General features: G+C 43.7%; 2 protein-coding genes across 3 annotated transcripts in view; both read right to left on the bottom strand.

Annotated features, from left to right (window-relative positions):
• The window catches only part of enpp2 (ectonucleotide pyrophosphatase/phosphodiesterase 2), a 30,271-nt gene extending 23,660 nt beyond the window's left edge, over nucleotides 1–6,611 (bottom strand). For both annotated transcript variants that reach the window (XM_079343507.1, XM_079343508.1), the window contains exons 1-3: nucleotides 6,522–6,611; nucleotides 5,306–5,411; nucleotides 176–331 (exon numbers count right to left, since the gene is read on the bottom strand). In XM_079343507.1, coding sequence (XP_079199633.1) covers nucleotides 176–331; nucleotides 5,306–5,411; nucleotides 6,522–6,539 — 280 coding nt within the window. In that variant the 5' untranslated portion in view covers nucleotides 6,540–6,611. The remainder of the gene's footprint in view (nucleotides 1–175; nucleotides 332–5,305; nucleotides 5,412–6,521) is intronic.
• Nucleotides 6,612–10,620: 4,009 nt separating this feature from the next.
• taf2 (TAF2 RNA polymerase II, TATA box binding protein (TBP)-associated factor) overlaps nucleotides 10,621–16,356 on the bottom strand; it is a 29,292-nt gene continuing 23,556 nt past the window's right edge. Inside the window, exons 25-28 of the mRNA XM_079344761.1 lie at nucleotides 14,751–14,980; nucleotides 13,541–13,705; nucleotides 12,997–13,099; nucleotides 10,621–12,901 (exon numbers count right to left, since the gene is read on the bottom strand). Of these exons, the coding sequence (XP_079200887.1) occupies nucleotides 12,609–12,901; nucleotides 12,997–13,099; nucleotides 13,541–13,705; nucleotides 14,751–14,980 (791 nt within the window). The 3' untranslated portion in view covers nucleotides 10,621–12,608. The remainder of the gene's footprint in view (nucleotides 12,902–12,996; nucleotides 13,100–13,540; nucleotides 13,706–14,750; nucleotides 14,981–16,356) is intronic.

Raw genomic sequence — 16,356 nt, 5'->3', positions numbered from 1 at the left:
GAATTAAACATAAAACCCATATGTTTAGAATTCATTAGGGTTAAGAGTGATGTATAGGTTCTGAAGTCACATGTCATCAGCTCAAGTTTACCTTTGAAGCGACAGGAGGCGTATAAACAACTATATAGAAAAAGTAACAGGAATAAGAAGGTAAAAACGGAGCATCATGGCGCACCTGTCCTGAGGCACAGCTGGTCAAAGTCGGAGCAGCAGCTGTTGTACGTCTTACACAGGTTGTCACAGCGACAGTTTGGTGGCTCCAACTCCACCAACTCAAAACAGCGATTCCTGCAGGAGCCGGAGGTCGACACGTACGGGGACGCGGAGCGCGCTGAGAACAAAAGACACATTCAGGGTTTAGAAACTCTCAACAGAGGCCAGAATAATAGCACAAAGACAAACACATGAAATGTTGAGACAGAGAAACGTAAATGTGATACGCCCTATATGAATTTGATGCAGACAACAGATTTCAAGTTCAATCAATCAATAAAACTTTGTAGAACACTTTTCATACAAGGTTGCGTCACATCAGATTAAATCACACAGAAACAACATAACTCCCTCCCCCACCCCACAATTCACAAACTAGGTCAAATAAGGAGAATAAAACAGGTACTGACGGACCGAGGAGACGCTATCGTTAAACATTGGAGGTAATAAAACTAACTGAGCTAAAATGAGATTTAGTTAAAAGCAAGACTAAAAAGTTTGCTTTTAAAAATGTTTACTTAACATACGTAAGTCATTGTGAATAATCCTTTTCCATAACAGGAAGCCGCATGATAGGTTGCATGCTCACTTTTTCTGTCTGATGAATGGACTTGAGCCTTCACACTGCAGGTCCCACCTACACATTCACAAACGGATGTATTAACTAATGCCACTCATACAGGGGTGTGCGCCTGATGAAGCAGCGGGAGCAATTTGGGATTAAGTATGTGTCTTGCTAAAGGACACATCGGACATGTTGCTGCAGGAGCTGGGATTGAACCTCCTGGTTTAGAGACGACCGACTCCACCCCTGAGCCACAGCTCAGTTTATCTATGGATAAATGTCACGGCTAGAAAATATACAGGCTACAATCAAAGTCAGTACGCTAGAATCTATTCGATGTAGAATCAACCATGTCTGCATTCATAGTTGTTGTTTTTGTTGTAAATGTAAGAAACAGCTACACAGAGACACTTTTATTAACATATTAATTTCCTTTTCTTTTGAGACAAACTAAACACAGGAGAGACAAAAGGTCTTTAAGCCAGACTCTAGCATGTCTGACCTTGAAGGGCTCTCCTGAGACCTAACATGTGGTAATTCTGCTTCAGCATAAGGAGCCTCTGGTTCCCTCAAACACAATCACACTTTTGTGCACTCAGGATCTAATGTACAGTGACCCCGTTTGGCCCTCAGCCCGCAATGTGAGAACCTCACCAGCTTAACTAAAGACATCCTGGAGATCTGAGAGGGAGACAGCTCGGACACGTTGCTCCATTTCTCACAACATGCTCTCTGTCCAACCAAGTCGTGAAAAACAAGCTCGCTCTCAGAGGATGCCAACGGGAGTTTTTCAGCTCGTGTCTCGTCCCGGTGTGGACATACGTGTGTTTGTTTTTTATAAGAAGGTACTGAGGTGTAACACTTTAAATTTTGCCCAGCCAGTTGGCACAGACGTTGAGACGCAGCGAGGTACAGCACGTATACTCTACCTGCTATAGGACAGAGTGTGAGGACTTCAGGCCAAAGGGAAAGAAAAAAGTTAGAGGTATTTTAAACGTGAATAACTTGTTCTCTATTCATAAACTCTTTTTATCTGATAAAAGTCCAGGCAAGATTTTATCTCCTGTATGGAACTTCCAATGAAGATTGATTATTTATATCTATTTATGTATTATTACTTCACCTCTGCCATCATGTGAAAATGTTGATACTTCAATACAAATGTTTTAAAATGATAAACTCTCTGTTATCTAAATGATGGGTAGTATCAGAAAGTGCCAGAGAGAAAAAACTACAGATCCTACATTTATAATCAAAAGCTGCATTAATAGAATAATGAAGCACTGTCTAAATTACACCAATAAACGTGAAATGACCCAACAAAGGCTGTTGAGGACTTATCTATCTTATTAAACAGGGATCAGCATCATTAGAGCGTCACTGTTACATTACATGTCTGACCCTCACCCACGGTCGTGAGCTATAGGTAGAGACTGAAAGAGTACGATCGTGGATACAAGCAGCCGATATGAGTTTCCTCCAGAGGGTGGCTTGACTCAGCCTGAGAGATAGCGTGAGGAGCTCAGACATTTGGGGAGAGTTCAGAGGATGCTTCCTGGACGCCTCCCTATCGAAGTTTTTTCCGAGCACGCCAAAACTGGGAGGACACCCAGGGACAGGACCAGAGCTCTCTGGGGACGGATTATAAATCCCGTCTGGCCTGGGAACACCTTGGATTCCTCCAGGAGGCGCTGGAAGCGTCGCTGGAGAGAGGGAAGTCTGGGCTGACCAACTGCGTTAGATGCTACCGCGACCGAGTCCGGATAAGAAAATGGATGGATATTTAAATGTGGCCCGCCATGGCAATAGAATATGTCAGACTATTATCTCCAGCTCCAGTTTTGTTTTGAAAAAGACAAGTTCAGCTAGAGAGAGAGATTTCCCTTTTGGTATTTAAAAATCTAATCTTTTAAATTTGTTACGCTTTTATTTTAGTGACAGGAGAGCGGGCAGAGTCACAAACTGGGGTGAGAGAGAGAGCGGGGAACGACATGCGAAAAACAAATCACAGGCCACATTCAAACCCGGGCCGTCTACTGTAGAGAATCCAAATCTGCACCACTCTGTATAATAATAATCACCATCATTAATGTTACACGCTGTGTGTTTTTAACACCTGAGCGAAAGTGTACATAGGGTTTTTGCCTTGTATTGTTGTATTTTTTAAAACCCTTTTTACTGTTTTTTTGGAGCTGCTGTAACACCCGAATTTCCCCTATTGGGTGATCAATAAAGTTTATCCTTATCCTTAGATGAGAAAGTTGTCTGTATGTTTTCTCGAGATCTGGACCTATTTATCTTGTGTCTTTTTAAAAAACTCAAAACAAACTCATTTACTCACCTCTTAGAAATTAGTCAAATCCAAACAAGTTGCAGTTTAAATATAGAATTCTGCAAAAACAGGTTTTGGTTAAGGTGATTGTAATCTTGTTTTGGATTTCTTGGCGATTTAAAGTTACATGATGAATTGATACTATGATCAAAATGTAAACAACTTCAGTTACAACCCTGATGAGAGAAGATGAACACAAAGTGCTTGAAGTGAAGAGTAGACTCTGCGGTTGTCTGCAGCACGGTGGAGGGAAACCGCTTCCCTCTCGTGCAGACCAGTCTGAAGCACCAACCAGCTTCAGTACTCCCACCGTATTGACTCAAGGCAGAGCAACACAAACACACTCTCTCTCTTTCCTCAATCACAACCTTGCAGGGCCACAGTGATCCGTTGTAACCCCCCCTCCTGCTACCACCACTCTCTGCCTGCTCATTTAATATGCACTGGCAGACACTTCTTATGAAAAATAACCCCGAGTACAAATACTCCTCCAGAGCTGCAGCGTGGAAAGTTGTATCTAATTGCACGTTTGTCATGTTCAGAGGAGGGATCTTTGGAGACAGCGGAGAGACGTCAGTCTAAATGATGTTGGGGGACTGATTACACTTGAACCTCACATGGGGTTCAAGGTTTACACTAAAAGTATCTTTCTGCGTATATCTTGGCTTGGAGAGGAGCTGTAGGCATGTCGTACCCACACTTGGCCAAGATACATGAATGCAGTTCCAAAACACACTCCACACTGCCTGTCTGAGCATCTTAACAGTTTCATAAAAGTGTGTGCTTCTACTTAATAATATGTGCTGAACACAGCCCTGACAATCTTTACCAGAAGGACCTTTGCATTGTTCTCATGTATTTTAATCATTGACTGCCAGGAACAAGTGGAAACACTCACTTTGGCATATCTGTCGCCATCTTTTTTTTGGTTTGTTTTTTTTCCAGCATGAACATAAGGTTTTCACAATACCAGACTTTTAAACTTCAAGTTGATCGTAGTAAAGATTGGATCGCTAACTTTTTTTTTGATATAATGGACAGAAAAGCTGAAGTCTTAGCCTCCAGATATTGTTTTATTTCTTGTTTTAAATTAGCAAAACAAATGCATGTGTATTCCTGCACACATTGTCCAAATTGCACAAATCCACTGCCGATGTATTTGTGAAATGTCGACGTCTAATTCATTTAGACGTGTGCGAGGTAGCTTAGGTTAGAAACATGACTCTAGATCTTTAAGACAAGAGTATAATCTTAAAACACATTGTGACAACCTTCATCTATACTTGACTTAATGTGGACAAAGGCTGGGGGGAGGGTTCAGCTAACGCATTAACTTACACTGTAGATATCTTGGTTTCTGTATGTCCACAATTTCAAACAGCCGTAAAAAATAATTGGGTTGCTGATTTTTATGAGGAAGAAAAAATGCTTTGAACTTAATTTAATTATCAAAAGTATGACGCTCAACTCCTGCGACTTGTTTACTGCCAAACACTGGGGTTTAATTTCCTCCACTGTCACAGGTCGCCCTGCCCATAAGTGCACTCTGATTTAGTGTCCTTTTATTTCATGTTCTAGCGGTTAGGAGTCCTAGTTTTTACTAGTCAGCCCGGGTTCGACTCCCAGTATGGGAACATCTGTTCAGGAGCAGCAGTAGCTGAGTCTGCAGGGACTTTTGGGTTGGGAACTGGTTGGCTTCAGGATTAAGTCCCAGTGCGGACCAAATCTGGAAATGAGTCTGCCTGGAAATGTGCAAATCCACTTCCTGAGCACTGCCAAGGTACCTTTGAGCAAAGCACCGGACCTCTGACTCGAGGGAATTAACAACGTATATCTTATTCTCCTAAACAGGATCCCAACTTACACAACAATCATCAGTCTATGTTAAGAGGACCTCTATGCAGCAGTCCAGATATAAACTCAGTCGTAAAGTATTTATCAAGGTCACAACTCAAATAAGAAGAAGAGACATTTGTTCATAGACTTCTGTTGAACCTCATTTTTTTCCACGGGTTGCTGAGTCCTTTCAAATGATACATCATACCTGAGTGACTCTCGCTGAAACTGTTTCTCTTTCTCCCTTTACACACTGACATCTTAGTGTCAGATCAGTGGGAGAACAACGTCCCAGCTCAGGGTCGAGCACTTCAAAGATATGTTTCCATGTGTTCATGTAATGAGACGGGCGTACTCACTGTCTGTCCTGGCTGAAGTCCCGTCCTCTCCGGAGCGTCTGGGCCGGTCGTACACAAACCCCAAACACACATCAGTGCCACACAGGAGTGACAGGATCCAAACAAACTGAGAAGGACAACACGTCACACATCAGAACAGCCACGTATTCTACTGCTGCATCGTACGTACTCCTCACAGGCAGAGAAACAACAGCCACTCAGCACCCCTTTATTATTCTTATGTGGGGGGAACTAAATACTGATACAGCACCATATCATCCTCCTGAGTTGTGTCATAAAACTTTTCAAATACCAGATATTTTCATTCCATTCATCATGACATGGCTGAGGGTTAATTGGCCAAAGAAGGGTGAAAGCAGGATAACAGAAGAAATATGAAATAATAACAGGCAGCAGTGAAGAGAAGTTAACAAAGAGGAGACACTAAACTCAAAATGCAGGGAATAACATCCTGCTCTAAAGCTTTTCAAGGGGATTTTATATTTTATATTAGTTGATCGGATATTTAAATGTTTTGTCTCACAGTATATCAGTATTCACTGGATTGATGTAAAGGCTTGTTATTGTGGGCCACTTGTTGTGTATCTTATTTACCCTGACCAATCACTACTCCACATTTTCACGACTATTCAAAAGCAACACATGTTGAGTTCTTTGAGAATATTAACACATCCTGATATACAGTATGCTTTGAATGTCATGCGTCTGACCACAGGGTTAACATGAGCCATCAGGAGCTCATTCTGCCCAAAGGTCATTCATATTTTCGTTGTTAGCTTAAAACTCTAATTTAAAAAGTCGACAACAATAGAGCTCTTCCTTTATCTTCATTGTCAACATGCTGCTGCTGCTGCTTTGTCACAATTACCTGTCAAGACCGGTGCGCTGCTCAGTTCAAAGTGAAAAGAAACCGTCCGTGCATAACAATCGCCTTTGAGAGTTTGACGAATCGTTCACCATTTATAAATGACAGACTAATCGACAATTGTCCTGCAAATGCTGAGCAGCAGGAAGGAGAGAGCTGAGAAGAGTGGGGGTAGCTTTCGGGGATAAAGAAGGAATGAAATAGTTAGTTCAAAGAAGAACGCGCACCAGGAAAAAAAACAAAAAACCACATCGCATAAATGCGCATTTACGCACTGCTTTACGCACAGCGATTTCTAAATTCTTAAGTAAGAAAAAACAAATAGAAACGAGACATGCAGTCTTACTGTACCAGTTTGTGCAGCAACATGTTCCTCTGTTCCTCTGTGTGTGCTCCTGTGCCTTAGTCTGGAGAGTGAGTGATGCTGACTCTGTAACCAAAGGACCACCGGAGAGGAGGACCGTTGAGGAAGAGGGGGAGGTGACTGAAAGGTGTGGCCCGGATTCTTAGTGTGGGGTTGGAGGGGGGATTTATATTAGCGACGACCTAAGGATACAGGGAGAAAATAAAAGGTTTGGGTGGTGGGGGAAAGTAAGCAAAACTTTACCATCTCGTCAGGTCAGCAAAATAACTCCTGGCGTGGTCTCGTTTTCAGGGGTCAAAACAGTCGCAGGTCATTCAAGGTTACGACTCAGCTGTACTTCCCTCCTAACATAAACTTGCGGATAAATGCCATGCACGGTGACTATACCTAATCGACATGTGATTACTGATAAAAAATAAAGACATTTCTTTAATACTAAGCCATACAGCTGATCCAACTAAACATATTTAAAACACCTTGAAGACAGATGGAGCCTTGATGACATAAACATTTGATTTGATCCATAAATCTAAATTCATAAAAGCTTCACAGCATTCATTAAAGAGTTCAAACAAAACATTTACACTGAAAAACAGAAATCAATTCAAACTGTAACAGCTTGCAGCGTGTTTAAAGGTCACTTTTTATTTGTTCCTCTTCAACCAGTTTAAATAAGGCTCAGAGTTCCTCAAAACATGTGGAGTTTCTTGTCAAGTCAAATCAAGTTTATTTATAAAGAGCTGTTCAGACACAAGGCAATTCACAGTGCTTTACAGACAGAAACAGAGATACATTCAAACAAAGCTTTTGGAAAGAGTGCAACAGAAATGAAGAAAACAGTGCAAAAGGAAGACATCGTTAAAAGACAGAAGAATGTAAAAGTACTCAATAAGGTAAAACCTTTCAAAATATATTTCTAATGTAAAGCCTGACTGAATAATAACGTTTGAAGGCCTGATTTAAAGGAGCTGAGTGTGGCAGCAGTCCTCAGGTGTTCAGGGAGTTTGTTCCACAGGTGAGGAGCTTCTGACTCTGCGAACACTGAGTAAACCTCTTTCTGAGGACCTGAGCGGTCTGGACGTTTTATATTCTACGAGTAGATCTGACATGTATTTAGGGCCAAGACCATTCAATGCTTTATAGAGCAGTAGTAAGGTTTTAAATTTGATCCTCTGACACACAGGCAGCCGGTGCAGTGATTGAAGCGCAGGTGTAATGTGCTCCACCCTCTTTGTGTTGTTGAGGACTCTGGCTGCTGCGTTCTGGATCAGCTGCAGCTGTCGGACAGATTTTTTACTAAGGCCTGTAAACACACCGTTACAATAATCCAGCCTGCTGAAAATAAAAGCATGAACAAGTTCCTCTGAGTCCTGTTTGGTCAGAAAACCTTTGATTCTTACAATATTATTCAGATGGTAGTAAGCTGATTTTGTTACTGTCTTAATGTGGTTGTTGAATTTCAGGTCTGAGTCCATGATCACACCAAGACTTCTGACTTGATTTGTTGTTCTTAAGGACATGGATTCAAGACGAGCGCTGACTTCTGACCTTTCCTCTTTAGGGCCAAAAACAATCACCTCAGTCTTTTCTGGGTTCAGTTGTAAAAAGTTCTGACACATCCACTCAGTGAGTTCGCTGATGCACTTGCTTGTGCTGAAAATATCTCCAAGGTCTTTGACAGGAGCTGAGTGCAGAGCTGGTGTGGTAGTGAATGTGTGCATGTGTTGTTATCAATGTAGCGTTTTCTGATCAGCTCTGTTTGGGTTCCTCTGCAGTCAGCCAAGATGGACGCCTTAAAGGAAACACGATAGTGATCAGAGATGGCAACATCATTCACCACAAGATCAGAAACCGTTAGACCTCTTGAAATAACCAAGTCCAGAGTGTGTCCCTTCTTATGTGTTGGATTTGTTTCATGCTGGGAAAGTTCAAAATGTTCCAAGATGTTCAGAAGTTCCTTCACACTGAAGTTCCTGGATTGTCCAAATGAATGTTGAAATCACCCACAATAACAACACAGTCATAATCAATACACACAGCAGACAACAGTTTGTTGTAGTTTGCGTTACACTTTGGTGGCCTGTAGATAGTGACTCATATTGCACGACAGGGCGAGCTCAGCTGGAGCACAATGTGTTCAAAAGAGCAACATTTCCCGTATGACAACTGGCTCTGTACTTTGTTATCGTACAGAGCAGCTACTCCACCTCCTTTCCTCGACTCTCTGACTTCACTGATAAAATTAAAGTGTGGAGGAGCTGCTACTGCACTGTTGCTCTCATTGAACCAAGTTTCAGTTAAAAACATAAAATCTAAATTCTCTTCAATAATAAGATCTTTAATTAAAAGTGACTTGCCTGGTAGAGATCGAACATTCAGTGGGGAAAATTGTTACATGCTGTGAACTTTGCTAGATTCACACTGTGGCTGACGCACAACTGGTATCAAGTTGTGAAACCGTACGTTTCAACCTACTGATGTAGGCACCGCAGTGCCACCGGCTATTTGAGATAACTGGTATGTTAAAAACTTCTGGCATAAAGGGCCCTGGCTTTTCCTTGGAGAAGTCATGGCGTAACATGTGCAGTAAAACCTGGACCCAGAACACATCAGTACACACACTCTTTTGGGCTCTTATTTGGACCCAGGTCGGAGGGGAGTGAGTCTGGTGCCAGTGCTGACAAGTTTGTTCATTTGTTCAGTAAACTCCGTCATGGGGGAGGAGGGTGAGGGGATAGCCAGTGGAGATGATGAACTGGGTGGAGTTTGGGCAGGTGGAGTTGGTGAGTCTTCTCGAGCAGTGGCTCCTGGTGGAGGAGACGAGGCCTCCTCATTTTCAATAACACATAGGCAGTCGATTCTCCTTCATGTGTTGGTGTTTGCTCCTTTTGTTTGGGTTCATCTTGTCTCTTGTTCCTGGCAGTGGGAACTGTGTAACGCAGGAAGAGAGAGAGATTGGAGGTGAAAAGCCTCACTCCTGACTTGTTTAAGGAGAGGCCATCTCCTTTGAAAAAATGTCTTCGGCCCCAGAAAAAGTTAAAATTGTCAAAAAAAATGGACCGAGTGGACCTCACATTCAGTTGAAAGCCATCTATTTATTGTCAAGTCTGCTGAATCTCTCTCCACCTCCTCTGACTGGTGGTAAAGGACCACTGAAAAAGACGTGTACCTACAGAGTTTACTGCATTTAGCAGATTACCTAAATCTCGTTTGAGCACTTCAGATTGTCGCTTCCCAATATCATTTGCCCCTGTGTGCAGTAAAAGGTATTTCAGATTGGGACTTCCTTAAATAATGCTGGGGATTCTGTCGGTCATATTGGAGACTGTATCATCAGGAAAGCACAACACCTTTGTTTTTCTGCCGTACATGCTTCCCACATCTTTGAAAGCAAATTTGTTCCAAATCCGCTCTGATCCTGTGTTTGATCATCTCTATAAACCCCTCTATTCTTTCTGCTCGGAACACGCTGTTTCTGTGTCTGTAGCTTTAAATATGTAAATGAACTGTGTTTGACCACGCCCACTCTATGGAAGGGCTCGGGCTTTCTCACTCCATGTCCTATTGTTTACGGCGATAAAGCAGAATCAGAGGGCAAAACAAACACCTAGCTGTGGGAGTGTCATCCACCTGGGGGAGGGGCTACTGCTCTTTGTGATGTCATGAAGGGAACATCACCAAGGGCACACATTTTCTGAAAAGTGGAGCAGGCATAAGAGGGATGGACTTTTCTCATAACTGGAGGGTTTGTTGACAGACCAGAACATGGTAAAGCAGATTTTGTCTAATATATGACTTCAAAAATGTTACATAGACGTTGACCCCCCTCCCTGTCAAAAGTGTTTCCCCTTCTCTCTTTCTGTTGTTGTGAATCACTTGGATTGTTTTTGTGAATAAAGGAAGAAAGAAAATGTCCCGTCTGTCATAAACACCTGCTCGTCTGCCTGTTGTAATGAAGCAGGTTTAAAAAAAAGTAGTTTATTGACAATGACACCAGAAACCTACATAAAAATCAAAAACACATCTTAACTTAAAGTGGGAAATCTGGCCTATCATAAAACTAAGTGGTAACAGATGGTGAGTGACTCCTTGAACAATGTAAAGTTTATTTACATGTTTGTCATACAAGAACAATTTTAATTTGAATATGACAGAAGGAAACTATGTTTTAAACTCTTGAACACGCGGTGCCCTCGTGGATTTATCCAAAATTGGAGAAATAAACATCTGCAGTTTTTCTTTTCTTCCTATTTAAATCCATCCACTCATATACAGTGACAGAGGACACCCACACACAGATGCCTTGTTGGAGCCTGATTTAATACAGTTAAAAATGAATAGAAAAAGCATTGATGAATCAGTGGCGACAAATCAGTATCTAAAAGGTGAATGAAAAAAAAAAGAAGACAGAATTAGGTTTCACTTGTCGCGTCCAGGAAATTTCCTCGCCATTTGCCAGTTTGACGGTGTCTCACTGGCACAGTCGAGGGAGAGTGGTCAAAGCCACGTCACGATCAGTCATGTTTCCCCTCAGAAGCCTCGCACTGAATGCTGGGATCGACCAGAGCGGTGTCTGTGTGGGGGGAAAAGCGGACGAGGTGGACGGCCGTCTGTTTGCCTGTTTGTGGAGAGACGAGCGTGTGGTTGCAGGCCTGGAAATGATGTGAAAAGTAAACACGCCTCATGCAGACCAGGAGTGTGTGAGGACACGAGACGTCTTGCAGGTTAACCTTGTATTCAAACAGCAGCCATTCACCTCTGACATCACTGTCAAGGTTTTTCCTCACATGAACGACATTTAAAGGACAAGCTGAATTCTTCCTGAGTTGCTTAGCGACACAGATCCCTCGCTGCGTTAAGATTAACCTGACAAACAGACGGGGGCGGGGCCAAGGAGGCAAGACATGACCGAAATAGAAAAAAAAAAAGGAAATCCAAGATGGCAGAATATGTGAACTTCCAGCACTAAAAGGACAGTCTCGGTCTTGTTTATGAATGTTACATGTAATTAGACCGATCCGGGTTTTGACAAACATGGGGAAAAGAACAAAAGTGTTCACAGCAGCTTCATTACACAATGATGGCACCAGTCGCATGGTGTTTACATCATCACCCCAACCCACCCACTCACTCGTGGTCCGAGTTTCCAGAATATTTCCTGCTGCATTCAGCTCACCCTCACATGGAAATGTTAGTCGGGAGCTGGGAGGAAAAAGTTCAGGGAACAGTTTGAGTATTCTTCTAGTCCGAGCTGTAGTGACCGACTGTGTCTCTGGAAAAAGGAAAGCAGGTGAAACAATCTACACCAAGAGATGCCATCAGCTTTGTTCTGATGAAAATGAACCCGTCTGTATCCACAAATATCAGCATACAAAGCTGCAGCTTAGAATTAAACACGGATCAAACATTTCAACGTGAGTTTCTTTGATGAAGTTTCTTCTCCTCTTTAGGAATGACCTGACAAAGTCTGCATTTGAACTTTGAAAAATTCTACGACACAATGTTTTTATTTTAGCAACAATAAGACCCGTAAACTGCAAGTAGGTACATTGAGTTTCTTTCTGCAGCTGAAGTAAGCAAACATGAAGCCTTTTGTGTTATCACCATCTACTGTCAACAGGCGCTCCTCCAGGCGACGGGCCCAGAAATCACAGCTAACGCTACAAACGAACCACATGGACAACTAGAAACGGTTGTCTTCATCAGATGATGAGAGACGGTGAGTCCTGATTGGTTACAAGACTCCCTCATCGTAATGTTAGCTAGCGCGACCATGCCGTTGTGTTCCACTGGCTCATGAGTGGACAGATGTTCTTTTTCTCTCACGGGGCTCGCGCCCTGAGTGTGGCGTGGAAGCAGAATGGCTGAATGTGATGAATGGAACCGAGTGATGCGTTTCCTGTAAGGCGCTTTAACCGCACGCTGTACGGGATTTCAACCAGGCTATTTAACTGAGCTGTCCGGTACGATACGACTACCGAGCAATACAAAAAGATGATATTCTACCTATAGTCTCTGTACTCACAGGTGTGTCACCTGGAGGTAACACTGGCTGAGCCAGTATGGAAACCGTGTTAATCAGACAAAGATGGCGAGCGCAGCGACCTGCCGCTGGCCGGGCTGTTGCTGTACGCGTGGGAGTTGTCCCTGTCTCTGTCCTTGTCCTTGCTCTCGTGTTTGTGCTTATGCTTGTGCTTGTGCTTGTGCTTCTTCTTCTTCTTCTTGTGCTCGTGATGGTGGTGGTGATGGTGGTGGCCGTGCTCGCCGCCATGTTTGGAGGAGGAAGAGGTGGTCTCTTTGGAGAAGGATGGCAGAGGCGTGGCGGGCATGGAGAGCATGGATGGCTCCACTGATGGCGGCTCTTTTCCTTAAAGACAGAAGAGAGGAAGCGTGTGCGTCACCTGGCTTTGCATATTCTGTTTTTATGTGCTGATGTTAGAAATACTGTGAATGCGTGCTTACCTGGCGTCGACGGCCTCTCTAACAGATTGAGATGATGGTGTATGAAGGCCTGACTGTCATGCACAGTCTCCATATCAATATCTTCTTCTTCCATTGTGTTGAACTACAACAAAGCAGAGCCGCACATGAACACATGAACACCAGATAACAGTTCTTTACGTGTCGAAAAAATCAAAGTCCATTCTCTTTGAAAGAGCAAAGACTCCAACACCCACTCTCTCACTCGCCCCGCTTCGACCAAAGGCCCCCAGATTTAAAAGGTTCCTTTGGCCCATAGTTGTCTTCGTTTCCACCGCTGCCTGAAGTTCTGGGAAGTTTATCACCAATCTATTCAGCTCTGCAGGGGCTGCATGCACTGTTGTCAAAAGTCCCTGAACCTTCAGAGGTAAACTGATCCAGAATAATATTTCTACCCACATGGATTTGGTGGAAACACATGTAGTTCTTCAAAAAGACCAGAGTTCTGGGGTGATAGTCCCTCAGTTCGAATCAGGTCTTCTGTCATCCCCTCAAACCAAAACACCAAAGTCATGATGTCAGTTACCCTGATTTTGAAGCGTCCTCCTCGCACCTCGTCGTCCTGTTGCTGCAGGATCTGTCCCGGCTCTGGAGGCGAGCCCAGCGGGGTCTCAGCCTTCCTCTTCAGGCCCTGAGGCGGCTGGCCCACACCACACACCCCCAGTGAAATAGGATCTGGCTCTTCCTCCTCCTGGGAAACACACACACAAACACACTTGTTTTAAAAACATGCACTTCTGACAAATCCAAGAACATTTCAGGAGTGAAGCAGCTTCATTCAACCTGAACATGTATTGAAGGATGAAATTGGCCCCTGAAAAAAAAAGTGATTGTGAATTTCTGACCTGTTTTTATCAAATTTTTTATTTATTGATAAAATTGCTGCGAGCTTGTGTGCTCTCTCTCTCTCTCGTTCTCCTCACGTCTCCGTGCCAAACTGAAGCGTCTCATGGCTTCGTTTTAAAATGGTGAATGTGCAGCTGCTGTGCTGGACTCGTGTAAATGACGGAACATGAAGAGGAACTTTTGAAGGCGAAGTTGTTTCATGTTTGCGTCTGTTCGCGCGGCCGCATACATTTTAAGCAGATGAAAGTTGTTGGTAGCTAAATTAAATGACTTTAGAGGGAAGAACACATTTGATACGAATACAAAGCTAATATCAAAATATACCCAAGATTAAAGTTTAAAAAAAAAAAAAGGAAGCTTGATCGCCCGGAGAACAGGGATACTCATTTGTGTTCGTGTCAGGTTGGTCAGATTGATGGAGTCAGTCTGTGCTGCAGTAAACCTGAGCTCAGGGTTGGGTGACGCTGATTCAATCTGCTGTCACAGAGACGCTTTGAGAGCCAGACCTCTCCTCTCTGCAGTCCTTCTGGGTTTGACGGTGATGCAATGGGAACGAGGTGCAGCCAAGCCCCGCTGGCAGCTCCATAGTACCCACAACTCCACAGATCCAACCCAAGATAACAGCGTTTGGATGAGGTCGTTTTCTATTCGCTTTCTGAAAAGTTTACGTTACATCACCGAATCAGATTCAAACACGAGGAAATCAAGACCACCGAGAAGCTCGCCGATGACATCACCATGAGCAGAGTAACCGATGAAAGAGGAGCTGTTGTTGCATGACATATGATGTCTTCTACTTAAGGGGTTCGTTGTTTTATAAGACCAGAACAACCTGGCACAAAAATCCCCTTTAATTAACCCTAACCCTAAGCTACCTTGCTATCACTTACAGCTGTGTAGCTCATGCCCACGCCGTGGATGCCGATGCTGGCGGGGGTGTCGATGACGGGGCCGACTCCCAGCTCGGGCTTGATGGTGGGGTTAAGGACGGCTTTCTTCTCCTTCAGGTTGAGCACCAGTCCCAGCTCGGGCAGGGGCAGGCAGGAGGGCCGAGTCAAACCGAACAGAGTGTAGTAGAGGTTGACAGCATCGCAGCGTAGCCGCCAGTCGTGGGAGGTACCTGATAACGAGAAAGACGGGGGGGGGGGGGGGGGGGGGGGGGGGGGTAAATAAATCAGAAGGGAGCGGTCGTGAAGGCTTACTTCTAAAGCACATTATAGACATGCATTTATTCATTGACCTTTAACGAGCATCAGTCTTGAATCCAGATAATTAATATATGCATTATTATTATATATGATATTGAAAAATATCCTTGGAAAAATAAAGTGCTTGAGGTTACAGTGACATAGTTTTAGAAAGCTACAGATGAAACAAAGAGCCGTCGCTCCAGATTAAAAACAAACAACACACATTCATACACCGCCTCCAAAGCAGCAGGAGCCACATCGGACACGAGGGCACAGGAGCTGATGACCGCACCTCCAACCTTCCTAAGAGAGGCGACACATGTCTCCCACCTGAGCCGCAGACTGAATGAGAGGCTTCTGTAAAGACGGCACCAATCAAAACCAGAGGTCTATCTGGGACATCAGTCTTAACATGTAAGTGACTTTTCCACCTGAGCAAACCCTGAACTCTACATAAATATGGACGGTGGTGGGTCTCCTTTCCGCTGCACCAAAGTGAAGCCAAAGCTCCTCGGCGATTTGACATCTTACACTGGTGATGTTCCTGTGCAGGAGGGAGCTGGCTGGTTTCACGGTCACCTGAGGAAGCTCCAGGTGAAATGTGTGGTTCGCTCGTGATAAAACACAGTAAAGCTGTTTTTTACACGGTATGTTCCTGCAGCCGTCCACACCTGGACACGTATAGGCTGTGCACAAGTTCCTCTGCTGGCTATTTAAAAAAAATGTTCCTCCTCTTTTTTTTTTTTCCATTCTTCCGCCTGACCCAGTGAATGTTCTGTTGTGTTAAAAGCTGGCAAGAATTAAACACCAAATAGTGCTGAAGCTGACGATCCAAAGGCTGGGCGCCTGACGCCGTGGGGGTGGACTGTGGCTTTCTGAAGAAAGTTGAAATAGACGAGTCTACCAGCAGCAGAAAGGACTCCGAGTTTATGTTCCTTCGGCGCTGACCTTCAGCAGATGAAACATCATCCTGTGTGAGTGTGTGTGTTTAACACGTGGGGGGCTGTGGCTTCCAATAAAACAACCAGCACACTTTCATAACATAGCATTTAAAGTTAGCACACTATGGTCACTGTGTGTTTAAACTGGCAACACGGACAGGCAAGTCCAGCAGCCACACACACTGGAGTTCACTGGATATAATCCTCACTAATATTTAGATTCCCAAAATAATTACAAGCTTTTAGTCAATAAATCAATACGATGTTGTGAAAAGAGTCCGATTGTCCTGAGAAATGTAGATTTGTGAACATATCCTGTTATTTGGGTTTCGAGGTGGCAGGTGTTTGGATTGGCAGACTGAAGC

The sequence above is a fragment of the Symphodus melops genome (genome assembly GCF_947650265.1).
Source record: "Symphodus melops genome assembly, chromosome: 5".
Taxonomy (NCBI): Eukaryota; Metazoa; Chordata; class Actinopteri; order Labriformes; family Labridae; genus Symphodus; species Symphodus melops.
This window is presented reverse-complemented; position numbering and strand designations above follow the sequence as displayed.